The sequence below is a fragment of the Siniperca chuatsi genome, linkage group LG15, assembly GCF_020085105.1.
Source record: "Siniperca chuatsi isolate FFG_IHB_CAS linkage group LG15, ASM2008510v1, whole genome shotgun sequence".
Classification (NCBI taxonomy): domain Eukaryota; kingdom Metazoa; phylum Chordata; class Actinopteri; order Centrarchiformes; family Sinipercidae; genus Siniperca; species Siniperca chuatsi.
Window position 1 is genome coordinate 6,177,760 of NC_058056.1, and position 21,596 is coordinate 6,199,355.

The following is a 21,596-nucleotide window of genomic DNA, read 5'->3' on the forward strand; positions in this document are numbered from 1 at the left end:
AATAAAACATTACAGTCTCATAAAATATTCATTCAGCTCTTGCCCTATGTGCCTGTTTTTCCACTATAAATGGACGTGTGTTTGATGGCCTAATCACAACCCATAATTTAGAGGCAACACATTAGTCTGTTTTTCAAGCATGTTCCTATCATGAGATTAGCAGACATCTAGTTGTGGCCAGACTGAAACTGTGGTGGTCAGCAGATAATTTGGGATATTCAAAGAAATTTAAGTCAGAGTGTCATTATTTTGGATGATGAATGGACGTAGTTTTGAAGGAGCTGGAGACGTGAATTTATATTCCTGTCAGCCAATACAAAGGAGATGTCAGTGGGAACAATAACATGAAGGATCCATGTCTCAAATTACAGTTTCCAATGAAACCATCCATGCAGTCTTCTCAAAACTGCCAAAATCTAAACCTGACACAATTCCAAATTACCTATAGAAGCCAAGTTTTACAGAGAAATATGACTGTTTCTGAGGGTCCTATGTCATTGTTTCATACAAGTCATTACTTCAGACTGTTGTTCACCAGGTTTTTCCATTATTGAGACCTGTGGCATCTGATATCTTCATTTATGCTGAACCCTACCATAGACTTCTAGTATATGATGAAAATTTCTCTTGGGGGTTGCATGTTAGATCTGTGGGCTGCTTCACATGCCATACACTCAAAATGTGGTCAAACTCAGCTCATGATGTGCATTCAGTCTGTCCTTCTCATCTTTCTTGTTACTCTCTATTATACTGTCCAATAAACCAGACATCACAGGAAATAAAGAACATGCCTTTAAAATTACCAAAGCTGCTAAAAGTGCAATGCCAATCTCAGTGGTGCCACACATCGCTCCAATTCCGATGTACCATACAATATACAGTAAGTAATAACTAAGATAGATATTTTTACAAGATGTCAACTTTGCCTACATGATATCTCCTAATAACAGACCGGCTAAGTGCATTTACCTTCTCAAGGGTCTGAAGCCTTATAATTTTAATGACTACATGAGCTTTCTTCGGACTAACTGTACAATTTGTAGCCCACTCCTGATAGGGCTAAGACTACAATTGGGGTGTAATGGACAATTGAGACATTATTAATTTAGATAAAAAAAAGTTTGACAAAGATCCCCATTGCAAATATCATCACTCTGCTTTTTCCAAAAGCTACAGTATGATGTAATATAACAAATATGTGCAGTGACAATAATTAATGCCATTTACAAGGTGATTTATGAAGTGATTATATTTTCTTTGCATCTTCAAAGATGCAAAATACACTATAAAGCTTTAAATAATCCTTGCACCCAGTCGCTGACAGGGACACGAGATCTGTAATCAGGGCCCTCTGGTGAGCATCAGCAGTGGGCTTTACAGAGATGATTACAGAACACATGAAATGTTTCCAAAATAGGTGACTGAATGCAATAACACAAGAACTGAATGAAAACTGAGGGATGAGTGGTCAATGAAGCCCAAAAAAAACTCTGCATGCTCTATATTGTTTCCAAGAAAAATGACCATAATTGAATTGAGTTCTGAAAAACACTAGACTAACGCCAGTTGTCCAAAAGACACCAAAGACATGCCAATGCTAATGTCAACTCCTGTGTCAACAGAGCACTAAGTGGTGAGTGGGTTTACTAACTAACTAAAGCAGTATTCTGTTTTATTCACTAACTTTTTAAAAACTGAGCCCTACATCAAAACATTCAAATAAAAGACTATTTAGTTATAATCAGTTTAATCCAAGACCAGGCAAACATTTCCAATCTGCAAAAGGGCCAATTTAGGTCATTTCATTCAATCAGCACTCATTAGCATATATGCAAAGCTGTTTGCAGCTGGCAGAAAACCCTAAACTCTATGTTTGACAACATGAAATTCTGTAAATTGCTTTATGGGTACAACATTCTCACAAAACCCAAGCTGGATGAGCTACACAGCAAACAATAAAACCCTCCAAATTCTGCACTGATTGTCACACTGATGATATATTTGCATATTCATGAACACTATAATAGGACCAATAATGGTGATTACATATCCAGCTTGTTGAGTCCCTGTTTCATCAGACAAAGAGGTATATAGGCGACAGAGAGGTAATACAACAGTCAAACTACAGTATGAGGTTCTAAAGAGACTAAAGACATGAATGTGTTGAAATGTCGGGATAGAGGTCCCTTTTTAAAAGTGATTAAATATACTTAATGTTTTCTCAGTAAGAACTAAACCACAACCTAAAGCAAGGCTCCTATCCCTGCTATCTCTTTTTTCTCCACAGCCTTATCCAAACAATAAAACAGAAAATGCCAACCCGAAGTCAGTGGATCACCAAAGTCATTAGGATGCATTGTCTGGGGAGAACAAATGTCTGTGCCAATCCATCTCTTAAACGTCCACAGACAGAGTTCACTGCCTAACCAAAATTGCCATCCCTAGAGCCATGCTACTAGTCTGGCTAAAATAAGGAGCATAAACATCTCTAGTCCAGTACAGAAACTACTACAGCTATGAGACCCAGATATTTTTTTCAGCAGTGGTGGAGGAGACTGAGATGTTGTCTCAGTATCTGTAGTAAAGAATAGATGTAAATGTAGTATGCATATTATTAATGTATCAAGACACACTTCAGACTTGACTGTGCAACAACATTTTACCACAGTAACAAAATTTGGGAAATTCTAAGTGCTACCTGGCATTTTTTTGTGGCATTACAAATGCGTGTGCAATGCTACTCTAGTCAGCAGTGTTTGTTAGTTCTCCTCGTTGCTCTATCATCATGTTAGTGGTGGATGTGTCATCACTCTAGCAGAGTCAACTAAGCATTACCAGGTGCCCCACTCCCATGTAGAGTCAACCATGCATGGGATCACACAGGGGCTGTGGGTAGGGATACACCCTTCTGTTTTACAGGGAACTCTCCCATAATTAACCCTGTGAGGACTCAGCGTCAGTCTTCCTGTAGCACAGGAACCAATGGCTCCCAGTAACGGTTTTAGCAGTGTATGGAGTCGGACAGTTATACAGACACGGAAAGCATGGTAATCAGTTAGCGGATACAAGCTTAAGTTGTAGAAATGGTCTGAATCTAGATAGTTATTAGGGCTCTGGCTGGAAATGATGTCACCCCTTCAAGGTTGGTCAACCCAAACTATAGTGTTACATGCTGCAGACAGACCACCCTGACTGAGGGATTGACAGTTTAGGTTACAGCAACTTCATATACAAACTTCACAATGAAAGAACATAAAGGCAATATGGTCAGTAGAGCATGTACATTACTGGCCAAAATATGTGCTTTTAAACATGCACAATACCAATTTTGGCAATTACATTTACATCATGTGAAAACTAGTGTTTGACATTTTGAGAGAAAGAAATCCACACAGAGGAGAGGATTTCACATTACACATACTTGGTCCAAGAAATACTATGGTGAAATATCTGCATGATAATATTCTATTTATTTTGGAAACCTGAGGCTTTTGTGGCTAAATAATCAAGCAGACATCTCAATTTTCCGACTAATGTGCTGTGATCTAATGACAAGCTGCAGCAAGAGGGGTTGAGGGAAGAATAATCCCATAAAGCCATTAGAAATATCATATTCAAATGCAAATACCATAATTATGATTAATAGTAATTATGATTAACTGCAGTCATTAGATGAAGATCTATCTGAACATGCACATTAAAATAACATTTCATGTGTATTTTGGGGCACTGGTGATGAATGCAAGACTACTTACATTTCATAATTTATGTGTTTGCAGAAGCGCTCTAATCCAACCATGCAATAACTCAGGCAGATTGACTTTAGGATACACACCTTTATACTAATGAAGATTTTACTATGAACAGCAAATTTGATTTAACTTTGAGGCTGGATGCAGACACAATTTAAAGTAGAGTTAAAAACTACCCTGCTCAATATATTTTTGCAGGTTTTTCCCCATTTTCTATCAATTTGGAATGCAAATTCCCTATATGTAATGCAATCATTGTGTCTGCTAACTCCACTGCTCGCTTCCCTTTTGATATATGGTATTGCCAGCTGCCTCTTTTAACCTTTACCTTTTCACTTTCACACTATCCTCTTCACTTCCACCCTACAATGTGCAGGTCAGTCAGAGTCACAGGTGAAGTAAAAAGGACGAGAACCCTTGTCATTTTAAATTCGCACAAACAAGCCCAAGGTACTGCTACAGGGAATCAAAACCCGGGTCCCTCCAGTAGTGGACAGGAACTTTACACCTGCACCACTGTGCAACCAGCATTACACTGCACTGCAGTAGCAGTAACAGAGATTTGAACCAACCCAGAACAGGTACAGCAAATCAATGCTTCAATGAGAGCAGCAGCCTCAGTCTTAGTAAGCATTTCAGGATGAAAAACTTAAAGGACTAACCTATAATACCAACTAACCTATAGCAATATTTGGGATGTTTGACCCATCACCTTACTAAAAATGCTATGAAATCTTATCTATGTTCACAGACTTGTTTAGGGGAATGCTAACATTCATTTTATTTAATAAAAGGAATGTAATTTCTGTGGCAGAAATCTCTCCTTCTGCTAGACAACACATGTTTTTGCCTGATGATTAATAATAGACTTTTTCTTTTTGTTGGACAGGCTATGAATCTACAAACCACAGAAAAAACACCACATTTGATTTGTATTTTGGAATAATGTGAATAATGTGAATAGTTATATAACGTATACTAAAGCACACAGACACAGAAATTTGACCACGACAGTAGCCCCCAACACACACACACACACACACACACACACACACACACACACACACACTTGTAGTAGTAGTTTAATCTGAGCTAAACTAAGCTGCCTGCACCATGTCAAAGGATACTGTTCTCATTATCACGTTGCGTCAGCATCTCCTTTAATCTGGTCACTTCTGCTGCAGTGTGGTGGCTGTCTTGAATTACTTCTTCCCTCACTGGTGACTCTTGCCCATCCCTGTGCCTCTTTCCTCCACCTTGCTTGTCCATGATCATTACCTGTACAAAAAACAAAAAAGAAAGATTGTTGACATTTTATTTAAGTAAAAAGGAGAATGGCTTCTTTTTTTGGATATGGATTTAAAAAACATTTTTTTAAGAATTGCATAATCTGGTTGTCCATACCATTTGCTGAGAATTGCTTTCAATCAAATTATGTTTTTAAGATATATTCATAAATATGCAATGTTATACCTTAAAACTGATATAAAAAAATCCATGACTTTTCTATTTCACTTTTACAATGCAAGTCAGTTGGTTTCCATGACCTAAAATCATAATTTGATTTAATTTTATATAATTTTTTAGCTCAGTAAACATTTTACTATAGTTGGGTTTGCTGTTGAGAAAAACATATTCAGTATAAACAACCATCTAATGCCATTAATGTAAAAAAGTGGGAAAATATATTGTGGTATCATCATGGAAAGTGGTTCTCTTCTAAATTCCGTGATATTCCCTAAACATTAATTAAATTTCCCTCTTTTCGCTGTCTGCAATATAACTCTAAAATTTCAATGATACTGCAGGTTTAAGGACAGGTGGGAAACATGTTAAAGGATTGGAGTGTTTTCCACATGGAGAAGATACAGTAGAAGAAAAAGGTACAGAGGAGGGGTGAGGCTGGTCCCAGACAGTTCTGGGGACATATACTGTATGGAAGCACACTGAAGATGTGAGTTTGGGCTGAGATTCCCCAGTTTTGTAAAATAACTTTCCAATTTCATGCCACCCCTGAAGTGTGACATAAGGTGGCCGACAAGGGCAAACGCACTGTAACTTAAGAAAACACATGCAAGTAGACAAAACACATGCAAATTAAGAAAACATTTTCATCAATTTGACAAAGCATGCACAGCATTTAGAAAACACGCTGCAAATACAGAAACGCGCTGGAAATACACAAAACAACAACAGAAGCTTTCCCAGAGGACATTAAAAAGGTTTGTGACTCATGACGGGGTCAGTTTCATCCTTTTATTGTTTTTCTGTTATTTTGTTTTTTAGGCAACTGACTTTGCCTTTGACTTTACCTTGCGGGAGCACCAGATTCATAGAAAAAGGTTGTAAAGCATTTTTGAAACTGAAAATGGAGGTAAATTTGAAGGAATTTGAAAAAAATGTTGGAAAACTACTGTTAATCAGAGATAATAACCAGGTTCATCAATGACTTTAGCCTGTTATGAACATTGGAGTGACTACATCAATGCACATGAATAGCGTTTCCTAGGTTAATATCTGTCATAAACACTAAATATCCTCACTAATCATTCAAATTACTAATAGTCTAGAATTCCACTTGCGAGGTACATGCAGCGGCCACTTTTCAGGGCATGTGCAGAGTAGAGCAGTGGCAGAAGTCAGAAACCCACAGCATAAACGTGGATGATACACGGACCCGACTTCAATAACTTCATGAGTCACAAACCGTGGCAACGTGGTTGTGTTGTGTGTTTTGCAGCGAGTTTGTGTAATTGGTTGTGTTGTGTGTTTTGCAGCGTGTTTTCTAAATGCTGCGCATGTGTTGTCACATTGATGAAGATGTTTTCTTAATTTGCTTGTGTTTTGTCTATTTGCAAGTGTTTTCTTAAGCTGCAGTGCTTTTGCCCTTGTCGGCCACCACAGTGACATCATACATACAGTGCTAAATCATTGAGGTCTCACTGCAGATCCAAGCTCACAGTGCTGAAAAGATAAAACTGCAGATATGCACTCTGGTGTTTGAACATCACTCTAAAACAAGGACAAGCAGAGAATTGAGCATGAAAGAGCAAGCCAAAGTTGAGAACAAAGAAGAAAGAAATCAAATTCAGACCAGATCCAAATTCCTACAGAATCACTGGAGTGTGACTGCGGTGATGGTTAGAGGAATGTAAACTCAACAGGAGATAGAGTTTGCGAATCATAACAAACTGAAGGAGAGATAAACAGACATTCAAGTGGGATCTGGAACTGCTTCTGGTGGCTGCTCCAACCAAACCCGAGAGCAGGAACAGTATAAGCACCGCAGTGTTCTCCCTGCGCTCATTTAGCAGCAGTGGGCCATCAGTTCCCAAATAATACATACAAAGAAAAAATTTGCCATTAATGTAACACATACAGTGTACAATTTTGTCTGAACACTGTGCGTTTTATAATGATGGGTACATGAAAATATGTTTACTGACCCATTCATAACAAATGACTACATGAGCTTACTTTCAACAACTAATAAGTGCTTTCTTTATTGATTCATTTGTCTTTTTTAAAAATATTATTAAACCGTTTTTAACTGATTAGTTAGTAGTAGTAAATAGTGTTTTAAAAGCTCCAGAGGAAAGCCCAAGGGCCCAAGGTGACACCTTCAAATCGCTTGTGAAACAGGTGTTTCAAAAGGTATTCGGTTGATATAATGATATAAAACAGAGACAGGCAGCGAATTAACATACTATCATTCTATATCATACTATCAACCAGAAAATATTTTGCATGTTGGCTTGATAATTTACTTAAATTATAAATTGATTTTACTACTTGTGAATTACTGGTGGATATTTTTTTTGTTGATTGACTAATTGATTAACTGAATAAATGTTTCAGCACTAATTTATATTACCAGAAATACTGCACTCACATATACAACAGAGCAAGGAGTTAAGACCATTGTGCTGTATGTAGGTATGTCTTGGCTTAGCTGTTGTGCAAATTCTTAAGAAGACCTGGTTTGAACACATGCATTAACAATTGCACGTCACCTTACACCTCACCTCTAATTAGATGGCAAATGACTGCAAAACACCAAGCGTCTAGACTTGAGTCAGGCCGTGGGAAAATCAACAGCACTGGATGAAACTGGTCATCATTGGATCTTAAAATATTCTCTCTCTCCAGCCATAGCCTCTTGAACTAAGCTTACAATATCCAGTTATGTTATGGTTAGGCCTGAGGATAAGATCGTGTTAATCATCAGCTTTTTCTGTGAAAATAAGGTGATAAAATTTTACCTATGCAATTTTATGAGACAGTAAACAGTAGCATTAACCACATAAAATAGGAATGGAAACTTGAGTTAATACAAAAGTAAGACATTTCCCAGCAGAGGACAGTAGATGGAGCTATTTAGAAGAGGTGATTGGTCAGCTGGTCACTGCTGAATTGATGGATGGAAGGAAATGAACAGAGATCATTTCTGACACCTCGCTGATCAAATTTGTTCTATTTCTTTGTCTTCCAGCCATTCACAGTTACAGTGAAGATAAAACTCAAGCACTAACTAACTAACAGAATTAAAACTTCAGTCACAGTAGCATGGTGATGTCACGTGGATCTTGTCATGGAAAGGAGAGGGCAAAACAAATAATAGGAAATGATGGAATGATGGAATAAGCAACAATAGAGGCTTATACGGGAAAAATGAATGTGGATACTGTACATGGAAAGACTACTGTAAATACATTACCTTCAGCAGGGAGAAACAGTACTGGATTTTTCTCATGTCTGGTCCCAATGACAGTGTCACATCTGGATCAGGATCATCCAGAAAGGCCTTGACTAACTCTTCCAACCTAAACACACAGACATAGACACAGACACATTCATGCAGAGACTTTTTAATAACCTACCAAAGTTTAAACCAATGCCACATTTCATGTTACAACCCTCTCCATCACGCTTAGCACAGGCTCACCAGGCACTCAAACAGTTAAGATCTATATTTGAGGAGTGCTTCTAATGTTTAAAATGTGGGTCTGGTCAAAGAAAACTATTTACTTAAACGAGTGTTCCAGCTCCACTGGGCTAGCCTGTTGATAAACTATCACTGGATGTTAGTCCAAACATCGGTTCTTCAAGCTCTGGAACCGGCCACTGGAAAAGACCAGGAGGCAACTGTCCAAACGGATCCAATGTAGGCACGACAACGTGCGGTTTTTATTTTCCGCTGTAACGTATTCAGCATAGAAACACGCTGGGTTTACATGACAAAGGACTTGAAACAAACGTAGTGGTCTTGTTTCAAGGCCCTGCGGGACATCAGTGGTTTTGTGCTACCAAGTTTGATTCTGGAGATTGCCGTTCAATACCGTGTACAATATTTTGTAAGAGAAAAATCATCATCTTCTAGTTTTAAAACAGTTTTTCCAAGGTGTGAGGTGATATGTTATGTAGCAAACTAATATTGTATTTAGACAAAACAAATTTAAATTTACTTCAGCGTGTATGGGAATGGACTGACACTGAATCTTACAAAGCACTGAAGGCAGCAAAATAGTCTTCGGGAAAGGCAAAAATCTGTATGCCTGTGGATATACGTGTTTGGAAATGTGACAACAAATAAGCCAGGATATGTGCAATCACCCAGCACTGGGGATGACTCAAGGAGAGGAAACAGCAACAAAAAAGTCAGCATGTCCAGTGAATGTGGTCACAACAGACATCATTAAGGTTCCCTGTGTGAGTTTGACCACAAACAGGGGGAAATCGCGGATAATCACCTGGGTAGAGAGGAAATAATAAAAAGGCAGACTGAGGGGGCCAAGGTGTGGTAAATACATCAGCACTGGATGGGCGATGTGCCAAGTCCACGATGGAACCTCTTGCCTGAACTCTGGCCCTGACTGACTGGATCTCTCTGCCATTTGAGTATGAGAACAGAAATGAAACAGAGTCCTGGGAAACTCCATTAGATCTGGTTAAGCCTCAGTGAATGAGGCTTCAACTCAGTATATATGCATATCCAACTGCGTAAGTTTTGTAGGCACTTTAGACAAACCCCAAATACTTATAAATGAATCTCTGGGTTTTTAGCATTACAAATACAAATTAGAGTCCAAAAAAAGACCGCCTAGTCTCTTCTAGAAGGCTGACGGGGGCCAACGCAGCATCACTGTCTACACGTCTGCACTGTCCTGAGATGACTGGCTCACCGAGGTCACATCATTATACACACATACACACACATCCACATTGTACAACCCAAGATCCTGTGGCAAAAGGCGTCCTGCCAGCTCCTCTAGAACTGATTTAACTTTGAGTGAGTTTGTTGCCTCCCCTCATCTGTTATCTATAAATTTGGAGAATCACAGGCCGTAATATCTATATTGTGTTGAGAGACCGACTGGATTCAAGGGACAAAGAATCCAGGAGCAGGAAGTGATATACTTCTGGATCTCCTCCACAGTTAGCTTGTCATCCCTCTGTTCCCCTGTCACCATGGCCAGCTCTTCCTTCAGGGACTGGATATCCCTCTTCAAACGCGCTATTATCTGAAATACACACGCAAAAAGCAGGGTTAGAGGTCTACTGTATGTGCACATACACACACAATGTAAAAAAGCACCTACAGTACAAAACAAAAACACACACTCATGCACAAGCACACACAAACAGAGCTATTTCGCTGCTGCCAACTGATGAGACAATCCTTCAGAAAATGATCTTGCGGCTTATCTTACTGATGCATTTTGAGGACAAACTTAAGTGATTCCAGACAACTGGATGCTCCAGCGAGAAAATGCAGGAAGCAAAACATAAATTAGCATTAAACATCTATGGTGGCAAAAAAAGAACACATAAAACCTTCTGCTGCTGTCTGTCTGCACATGTTTGGTTAAGGCCTTGCTAGCACACTGAGCCAATGGGCTGGTTGCCATTAGTAACCGCTGTCCGGGTCTGGTTACTGTATATATAAAAAAGCAAAATATCTCACCAAGTCCAGACATAGCTTCTTAAATAAGTACTTAGATAGCAATCTTTGCAAAAAAACAAAAATAGTAACAGCTAGAATGTCTGTTAATGTCAAAAATCTTGATCAGAGGAGAGACGATGTGACAGGACCAGGGTGTTGTTTTTCTAAACAGCCTAAAGCATCATTTCACTGTTTAATACTGACAGCAATATGTTTCCTAACCTGTGTACCCCAGGCACTGTGTTCTCCACCTGCTGAGCACAGGTAGGTCCGAGACAGCCACTTCCATTAAACAGAATATATGACAAAAAACTATTTAAGGCATGAAAGGAGAATCCACCCAAAACAAATGTGTCCAGGCCCTGGACTTGTTGACATATAACCTTTAATCTTTGGAGATAAGCGTGTGGTTCTCTCTTTTCCCTTGCTGAAAGGGTCCATGCCTAGAGAAGTCAGTCTAAGTGGCCTCATGTCAGTCTAGGTAAGGATTAGCAGGCATCTACCTACCTAGCACCTAAAGGATTAGTGAGTTCAGATCATAGACAAAGTGGCATTACCTGTACAGTAGGTGTGGCCATAATTGATTCTGACAATAATAGCTCTTCTGATGGGACAGAAACATTTCAAATTGGTGCATTGGCTTTGCTGTGTGTTTTAATGCTCCACTGACAATGAGATGTGCACAATTTGCATTGACTGATTAATCAACTGTACGTCAGTATGACGTACTAAAACAGGAGCTGCCAGGTTATAAAGACAAATGTTATTTGTTTGGAAATTTACTGCTGATGATTTGAACAAAGGTACCACTTGCTGATGGTAATGCCATTATTTGTGTTAAACACCTTTGATGGCAAGCACTTAGTTCTCTATACTAACAGTTCTTCTCATATTTAATTCTTTGTTGTTCGTGCAACAGACCTTTTAAGTGATTAAATCCTAAATCTCCTAGTCCACACCAGCAAGAGGTTAGAGGTGAGCCCACTTGACACGTGCCCTTATTTTGATTCTGAGCAGTTACTGGCAGTGTGCTATAACTTGAACTTAAGGTGCCATGATTAAATGTAAAAGAGGCCACATACATAGCAGACAACCCAGAAGAATTGATTAACCTAATAAAACCTACATCTTGATTTTCGGCAGCTAGTTGTTCGAGATGTTAATTGGGCATGTATTCATTTGCCAAATCCCTTGAAAAGGGGGAATCAGTCCAACAAGAGAATGACCCTTTCTACATTACATCTAAACAGAGACGTGTAATTACATGTTAATGGTAGGGAAAACAGGCCAACATCAAAATCAATGGATGGTGTAGTTATTGAAAGAAAGCCAAACCAGTTGTAATAAAAATTCTGCACAAATCACACCACAAGACAACACACTAAACCACCTAAAAAAACAAGTGGCAATTGTTCTTTTTCTCACATGACCCACTTCTTTCTTCAGTATAAATCCCACTTAACTATCACCACTGAATTTGACCACACCACAAAATACTAAAGCAGACTGAAAGGCTGGAACTGTTACAGTGGCAAAGAGCAAATACAACAGAAAGTGGCGACTGTGTGCCAGAGTCACACAGCAACACTCCTGAAACTAAGTTGCTAGGGAGCCAAAGTTCGGTGAAAACTAAATCAAGGTTAAAGGTCAGACTGAGTCATCTAACTTAGCAAAGAACCGCCACTTCAAACACATCTTCAAACCAGAAAGTCAAAACCAGTCATACAGTCAGACATTGTCAAGTCAAGATGCTCTTGAGAAGAAACAGACCTGCAGTGTGGTTTTGGGTAGGTGCCACTTAGCTAAACAAAAATTTCATCTCTAATCCACCCCATATCATATTTTTTAACATTGAACATCATAGCTGACCATCCCTCACAGGAGCCACTCCCTGTTTCTCTCTTTTGGAACCCATGGCCTGATGTAATTCTCCCAGCTGCATCCTGAAAAGCTGACCGCCAGTTGTTGGTCAGCGGAATCGTGCAGTCTATTTCAGAGCGCCGAGCCCACACTGGTACCACAGCACCATAACAGGCTTCCATACACTCTGAATAAAAACTGACTCAGGCTCTGTGACTGATGATGCCAGCATATCCTATGGAAACCCATGTCAGTGCAACAATTCAAAATGAAAAATGTTATGGTGATGGAAAAAGCAATGCTACATGTATGTCTGTGATACTTTCTATGTGCTGACAAACATGTTACACAATTAAGTTAGAAACATTAAACTTTATATACGTTATACATCTTCTTCTTAAATACATACTATCGATCCTATGCAGAAAACCCCCCACTGCAGTATAACCACAGGTTACACCTCAAATTCATATGTATTATGTAGTATGCCACTCACAAACATGCTGCTATTATGGGGCCTCTTAATGAAGGAAGAGAAGTCATAGTTTCCCACTACACCTAAACATGGGCAAGGTTTTATCCCCCACAACAAAATGATAACATAAGGGCTTTGTTCCATGCATGGTAGCAGGCATTTTAGAGTAAGGCAAGGAGCACTGTACTGCACCACACCACTACACTTACAAAAGCCCTTCTGTCCTAACAAAAGTCAGCCACAAGACAAGACAGATGAGGGACCCAGGGAGAGCAACCACTCACAGGAATTTTCACACCCGCTTCCCAAACATGTCTCTCTGGTGGGCTATAAGCAGGCTTCTGTTTGACTCACAGGTATGCGCTAATCAGAGCTGTCTTCTCAGGCAAGATGCTGTGTGTATCTTTAAGTAAAGGGAGAATCCAGGTTCAGGAGGGTCAACCAGTCAACCAGCCTCCTATTACCCGCATAACAACACATTAAGATCAACTTTTTTTGACCCTTCAAGAATTACAGAAAGAAGTTTGATGACAGTTCAGCTCAACTCAAACTAAGTACTCCTGCACACAAAGTACACACATGAAATAAATGCTACACTGAGGTGGTGGAAGCATCTTGGAAGATCCAATAACTGTTGATAATTTCCTCTGACTGCAGACCAGGATCAGCCTGGTCTAAATGGAGGATTAAGACTGACCTTAGTGATCTTAGAGCAACCAACAGAGCCAACCTTATATGGTGTGGTCACTGTGGCTGACTTCATTATGATCACAGGTCACTTTCAACACCTCATTCTTTCCCTGTCCATGAGAGACTTGTTCAATGTTTTGTCCGGTTTGGCTGGTTTCCTGCTGTTCAGGCTTTGAAGAAGTGCTTTTTGTAGCCTGTAGGCTACAGTATAGGACCATTAAGGCAGTGTGTGGTCTGAACAATGTACCAAACACTGACTGCAAGATTGTGAAAAGCAAACTCCAGGTTTCAAATCAATTACCACAGCCAGCGTGTCCAACAGACAGTGTGCCTTGAGACTGGGCAGGCCAAAAATGTGAGTGTCACCCCAAACCACAATAAATGACATCATTCTAATCTGCAAACTGCACTGCTGGCTTAACTTTTTCTCAGTAAACCAGGAAGAGAGATAGAGGGAGAGACAGAGACGGGAGCAACGAACAAAATGAGTAACACACTAAAAAGCCATAAACGGAGACAAGAAGTTTGCCCATGGAGTTTGGGTTTGCCTGGAGCTGTAACTGTGCCGGGCCCAATTGGGAGCAGCCAGACACTGTCACAATTACTGGGCTGGCCGCAGACTCTCTTAAAAATACCTCTGTAGGGTTTGCAAGTGGCCAGCCAAGTCTCAGTAGCAGTAATACAGTAGCAGTTGATCCTGAGGCAGGTCATGGTGGGAGGGGAGGAAGCGGATATAGCTGTGATGACTAACTACTGTACAGTATATCCCCTGAGGGGCCTTTACAGCAACTACCAGGTCTGCTTCCTTGGACACTACAATAGTGGACAAGTATTGCAAGGAGAAAGTAAATGAGGGAAACCATCATCAAGGGCTAACCTGCTCAGGCAATCTCTCACGTGATTTCTTATTACTCATTATATAATGTATAACAATATGTAACAAAAGGCAGATATGGAAGTATGTGCAATGTCTATGTAAACGATTGTTGAGTGGCCTCTGTAACAACATACAATCCCTGGTCTTATTCTCACCAAAATGTTCTCTGCTCTACATCTCGTACTCTGGCTTCTTCTCTAACTTACTAAAATAAAAATGTATTCATAGTATATAGATACTAAATATAATAAAAGTAAAAAGACTCCCCACTCTTATTTTAAAAATGTTAATGTCCTCAGATCTGCAACATCTGGACAGGAATTGCTCTATGTGGCTCCATGCGTACAATTTGTGCTTCCTTGCATGAATGTGTGTAAAGACCTATATATACACACCAGTCTCCAGCTGGATGCTTTCTCAAGAAGCTGTAAGGTGGTGGGATAAAACATGCCATAACAGAATTGGAGGCATGTAAACAAGACAGAGAGAGAGAATGCAACAAGGACCTGTGAGCAGTCTAAATAACACAAGACGGACAGGCATCCATGTGTTGAAGGTGGAAAACGGCTTCTTTCAGAATGACACTGGAAAAACTAATTTGATATTGGAAACCTAAAGAGGACACTTAAGCACATGGTGGGTTACATTTAGAAGCTGGATTCTCACTACAACTCATTCGCTGATCAATTTAAGGTCTGGAAGCTATGAGGAGGGTCTGGCCATAATGAAACAGCACATTAAGTCATGCTTCTGTGGTGTGACTGTGTGGCTAAGCTATGGTATTTGTAGTGACTGGTGAAGTTCTGTGAGTGTCTGGCTGTCTCACCAGGGCAGGATCCAGTTCTTCATTCAATATCGCCTCGTTCTTGATGAGAGCCACGCGCTGAGCAAAGCGGCACGTAGAGATGGACTCCTGAAGAAAACAGTTTAAAGAAAATGTTTTAATGTTCGTTTTTCTGCCTGAGGGAAGACTATTACTCCTAATTACTCCGTCTTAATTTAGTTCTCATTTGATACATTTAATCAAGTGAATGCATACAAGGATGCAACAAAGATAACAAAATGTTCATAATCTATACTTTCTTTACAATGCACAGCTTTTCATTAGTTTCTATGAAGCAGAATATACTGTATGATACTAAACACATTTTATGTCTCAAAAATGTAAGAAAAAAATATTTTTGCATGGTTTAAATACCCAGAGAATTCAGATGAGGTTTCAGAAGAAAAAATGTATATTTACTACTGACAGAGCTAGCTAGCAAGAGCAAACATTATTACACTCCAAAACCTTGTTTCTCCTCACTTTTTGGCAATCTAGCAGAATATTCTGTCTGAACATGACCCTAGGCAGACCATCCTTACATCAAGGTTCCTCTTGTCCACTGCCATAGTGGCAATCATAGTAGTCATGCAGTTGCCCCCAAGGCTGTCCCTCAGCACAGAGGTCAACATTGAGTTCCTGTAAGGAATATGTGAGCGGTTCTTCTCTGACAAAGCTATGATCACCTGAAGAAGACAGCAGTGAAAAGGGCTGATATGTAAATCAAGACAGAGATGGAGGAAGCAAATGAAATGCCTGATTGTAACATAATGTCTGAAAGAAAATGTAATTACTCTTTCCAACAGTATAGGTCATTACTGTTCATACAGTAATCAAACGTCTGAAATAAAATGAATTACGAGGAACTTATAGTAGACTGAACAAATGAAGTAGCCTGAATCAGCAGAATACACAGGGTTTTTTTCGCATGGTGGAAAGGATTAAACTTGCTGTGCCAAATCACACATAAATCACACAGTAAATGAAGCAAACAATTAAATGTATTCTATGTCAAAATGTATTTCATTACTTACATCAAATATATTTCAAATATTAAATTGTTTGTACAATATATTATTTTAAATAAAAAAATAGTTTCATAAGTGGCTACCTGCTCCAAGTAGTGGAGGGAGAGGTTGATGTACTTGGCCTCAGTGAGCAGCTGCCCATTCAGGCCAGTCTTGCTAACTCGATCTGATCCAGCCAGGTCCACCAGGTGGAGCTTGGAGCGCCGCAGGGTGGCCGAGCCAGGCTCACGCCTGCACAAGTGCACAGTGAAAATACAGTGGGAACGTGTGGATGCCTGATTCATTGGAGTCTGGAGATGAGAGAAGGTGGTGAGAGAACATTTTGAAAATGCTATGCAGTGTAATATTCTTAGGTCTGTATGAGAGTATTCTAAATCCTCTAAAATTGGTACACATGGTGGACACAAAAAAAAAAGAGAAAAAGGGAATTTTATTCTCTATCTGTGGTACTTTTCATATTCAAACAACAAAAAACATGTTTCCTTTGATTCTTATTTTTTCTTGCTCCCGCTGGTTTGAAGATCAAAGTCACACCATGTGTAACCGATGAGCAGTAAACACATGGTGGCGGCTTTACAAAAGCTGAGGTTGAGTTTCAGATGGTCACTGGAACAGCAGAAGTCAGGTTGAGACCAGGAGGAGACAGAAATAGAGTATGAGTCACTCTGCACAAACACGCTTTATTAACTAGAGGAGGATGGTTTAGTCATGGGGTCCACAAACAGAGAATAAACAGAGGAAATGGACATTCACTGACATAGTGCTGATCATAGACTTCTTTTTGTTTTCTTTTGTTTATGCCGTAGCACATAGGCAGCTTCAACACATGATGGTGGGTTTAAATAACAACTATTAATTAGAATGGAGGGGGTATCCTGTTGATACAGTACATCTTGACTTGAATTAGCCTCTGATCAAGGCTGAGATTCCTTCTGTGGAATGGTCACTGACTTAGATATGGATATGACTTACTTCTTCTCTCTGCTGGAAAACATCATCATAGACATTCCAGGTCATGCATTCTAAAAAGGTGCTCTGACCCTGACTTGTTGGTGTAAATGTGCCAACACCTGCCTGTTAGGGTCATGACAGCTCATGACAGATCTTTCAATATCTTAACCCATCGCCATCATCTCTTTCCTCAGTCCAAATTCTCTTCACTCTGCACACATGTATGCTTGCTCCTCAGGGCATCACTTGAAGTAATATGAAGCAGCCCTTAGATGTTGGCAAGGGATCACACACCTAATATGATTGAATGAAGGGTCAAAGGTAAGGATAAAGTTTCCATGTTGAAGAATTAGTTTTACTGACAGCTATTTTCCACACCAACCAACACCAACCCAATGCTGGTCAAACCTTGATAAGTGGCCTACACTATAAGCCTGTCAAATTCCAGACAGCCAGCAGGTGTTTTTAGCCTCTGTTACTGCACAGTGTGTTGTATTTAATGCTTCTACGGATACACAGATAAGTTTTTGGTGCTATGCAATTCCAGCTTGCAGAAAAAAAGCTAACACCATACATATATTTGTACATATTTTTAATAGCTTTAACATTAATCTGCTCAAGAATGTATTTTTCTTTTAACATTAAAACAATATCCCATCTTGTACTAGGCTTCAGAATGTATGTAAATATGTACACTTCTGTTAATTTGTCACATTCAAAAGTCAACTCAGTAATTTGTGTAAAACTATGACAAGAGTGAGATACTATATGAGATATATACAGTCAGAGAATGCAATGCAGAGAATTTGCTACTCTTGCATTAAAGTTAGAACAGTATATTGCTCATGTTGGAAACTTCCTCTATTTTAATACATGCACCAAGTAAATACACTCAGTTGGCAGTTTATTAGGTACACCTAGATGAAACTAATGCAGTCTAACAGCTCCGCAATAAATCCTACCTTCATGAAGATTATAATCAGTTTTTGTTGAAACTGTTTTTGAGAGGTATTGATTCAACTTTATGATCATTTTGGAGGACATAGTTTGTGGTGCTGTTGAATTGTATTGCATTATACTAAGAGGTGTTTCTATTATTTTGTCCACCCCATTTATATAAATGTGTAAGCTAAATAACAGAAACACCTCTCTGTGACAGTTAATGTATGTACTACAGTGGCAATCGATACCAGCACTCATGGATGACAGTTAAAAGTATTCAAATACAGCTGGGCAGCTGTATTTGAATACAGCAGCTCGAGCAGCTGCCCATAGATAAGAAGTGACTGTTGGCTCTTATCTCTGAGTGTCATTGTGTCCTTACCATTGCATTTATCAAGACTGAGCACCAGCTGAGAGACAGTTTGGGTAAGTTTTGAGATGTGCGTGCACTGTGCACCATGATAACTTAATTTTGATATCACCAGACATTATATCAAGTACGTCAAGTACAATATGAATATTTATATGGTTACAGTCTGTGTGTTCATGTCCACAGAGGAAATAGTGTCCACACAGGGGCATTAAAGTATGCCTTAGTTGTGAAAAAAGAGCAGAACAATGCAACCTCATTGGAGTCACTTCCTTTAGTCTCCTGTGTTCTCAATTGACCACATGTTGATCTTAAGTGCACCACATGCTGACCACACAATCTGGTGCTACAAACCCCGAAACACTCAGATTGCTGATTCAAAAGAAGAATAAAGTTTCATTTGGACCACCTGCTATGCATCCTACTCACCCCCGCAAGTTCAAGAGGGAGTTAGGATGCAGAAAGGGGAAAGATACAGGCCCTGCATGCCCACATGTGACGAGAAGTGAAACAGGGACGCAGAAAAAAAGACCAGATGGGAGGAAATGTTTCTTGATGAGGTTGAAGGAAGGGTGAGGAGTTGAAAAGGTGTATTTTATTTCCTGTCCAATAAAAATGCAGAGGGGATTGCCAAGTCTCAAAGCGAGTGAGCTCATTGTCTGCTGAGTGTGGCGTGAATGGATGTGTCATCTTTTATCCACATGGTTGGGAGCAAGAGAAGAAAGAAAGCATTACTGTTAACTTTATTGGAAGTCTATGTGGAGCAAGGACTTCTGGGGTGATTCTGGCAATGACAAATAGACTATACTGATGGTTCTTTGTTTGCTTGGGGCTCACGGGAAATCTTCTTGTGAAGAAGTTCCAGAGAGGACGAATTCACTAAAGTCTTGCTGTGGGTGGACTGTGCCGGGGGCTCCCCGCTGAACTGTGCAACATCTCGATTGCCTGATCAACAGACCAATGTAACATCCAAAAATGTGTTTCCACTAAAATATACCCCCAGGTTTTACAGCAGTGGACAGTGGGAGTGTGTCCTAGGTAGATAAAAACAAATGCAATATTGTTTAGGCAATGGGCTACATTCAGTGTATTTTGTGTGTTACTTGGTAGTCACATTTTCTCATACACTACAAAAGTTATGTGACAGGATACTGAGTTCCAGAGAAATTCCATCTTAGATTTCTTTTGCATTGTTTTTTTCCCAGCCACATCAAAAACTTTGAAATACTCATCAAAAATAAAAAGCAAGTCTCTGATTGAATCCTGATTATCCAGTTCACTTTTACTGTCTGTTATTTACTTACAAACTAGTAAACAAGGTGAGATCAGCCCTTTGCTCCAAACCTCAGGTTGCAAATCAAAAGCTGACCCAAAACATGTCTCATCAGCGTGGGGAGTCTGGGTGTCTCAGTGTAGAAAAGAACCACCACAACATAAACAGAAATTACAGAGAGAATGCTTGGTTTTACTGGGGAAAAACATGGTAAAAGGGACCACAGGGGACCAAAATAATATTTTAGAGGGGTCTTAAGGTAGCCTTTAGAGTGCATATTGCATTTGTGGACAAAAAATACCCTTTATGCCACTTAGCCTGGGAGTGGTCATGTATTTTTGCATACTGTCTACAATCCTTACTAAGAACACTGTATGTATGGTGTGTGAATTAAAAAGGGGTCACATCATACATTTCTGTTAATGGAGAATCTCTACGGCAGCATGTGTTTGCCTCTTTCTTACTTCTGCAATCATACGATTGGTGTCACCCAGGAAGAGCAGATTCAGAGCCTCCTCCTCATTTGCTGACGGCTGCAGTGACAGGTTCCTGAGATGGATGTTCTGGTCTGGATCCTCCATGATCATTACTTTTCTGGAAAAGAAAAAACGTTGTTAAAACAAAATTCCAGCATAATAAATTAACTTGAAATTCTGAGTAAAAAAATGACAAAACGGGACAATTCCAGTCAAAACCCAAATAATCCAACACTGAAGCAATTACGAAAGACTAATTATGTCAGTTACGTCATCCATTTCCCTACCATCGCCTTGGCCTCACTCAGTTCTAAATCCAAACAAACCACATCTGCATGTCAGTGTGGGCTGTGACCCAGTTTGACACAAGTGCTTTATCTATCCGGCAGTTCATAACTTGATAACAGACAGGGCTGGCTTTTAAAAACAAACAGGTGATTGATTCTTGCCCACATCAAGCACTGGACAGATGAGGCTGAAATGACTCCTATGCTCCTACCACTTCACGGGTTGTGACAGTATGGCTACTGGATTGAGATGTCAAAGAGGGTGGAATGACTGGAGAACACATGTAGACAATTAATTGAGGTAGTTCAATAGAACAGTATTAATCTTAATGTGATTAAAGGCCTGAACCCTGGCAGGTTATTTTCCCCAAACAGCCCCACCAACCCAAAATAGGATTTGATTATAATTTACAGACTTTTGGGCATTTAGAGGACGGAATGCTGGACTCATGATGGAAATAATGCACAGATGGCGACAAGAAGAAGTAAAACAAGAAAAAAAAAATGAGGTCAAGGATGTCAGAATAAAGAGAAGGGGTAGGCAGTGAAAGACAGAAGCAGACCAACAGTTAAAGAGAGAAATTTGTCAGTGCCACAGCTTCGCCTTGAATCAGCAAGTGTAGCCACAGCATGGTTAACAACGGGCACTGTCTATTTCCAGAAGACTGTGATTTGTGGGTATCGAAACCTTGAGCTCCTCTGCAAAAGGAGAGAAGAAACTTAAATGGTACTGGTACAAGAAAATACAAGACAAGCACCAAAATGATGTACCAAGACGATGTCACGCCTGGAAGCCCAAAGTCTACTTTGAGATGAATAAGTATTGAGTATGACAAAAAAAAAGGCAAA

General features: G+C 39.7%; 1 protein-coding gene across 4 annotated transcripts in view; it reads right to left on the reverse strand.

Moving 5' to 3' along the window:
• kif6 (kinesin family member 6) overlaps nt 1-21,596 on the reverse strand; it is a 56,994-nt gene that overhangs the window by 26,310 nt on the left and 9,088 nt on the right. For all 4 annotated transcript variants that reach the window (XM_044167004.1, XM_044167005.1, XM_044167007.1 and 1 more), the window contains 7 exons: nt 20,449-20,578; nt 16,532-16,738; nt 15,963-16,106; nt 15,424-15,510; nt 10,170-10,273; nt 8,470-8,575; nt 4,880-5,030 (listed from right to left, as the gene is read on the reverse strand). In XM_044167004.1, coding sequence (XP_044022939.1) covers nt 4,880-5,030; nt 8,470-8,575; nt 10,170-10,273; nt 15,424-15,510; nt 15,963-16,106; nt 16,532-16,738; nt 20,449-20,578 — 929 coding nt within the window. The remainder of the gene's footprint in view (nt 1-4,879; nt 5,031-8,469; nt 8,576-10,169; nt 10,274-15,423; nt 15,511-15,962; nt 16,107-16,531; nt 16,739-20,448; nt 20,579-21,596) is intronic.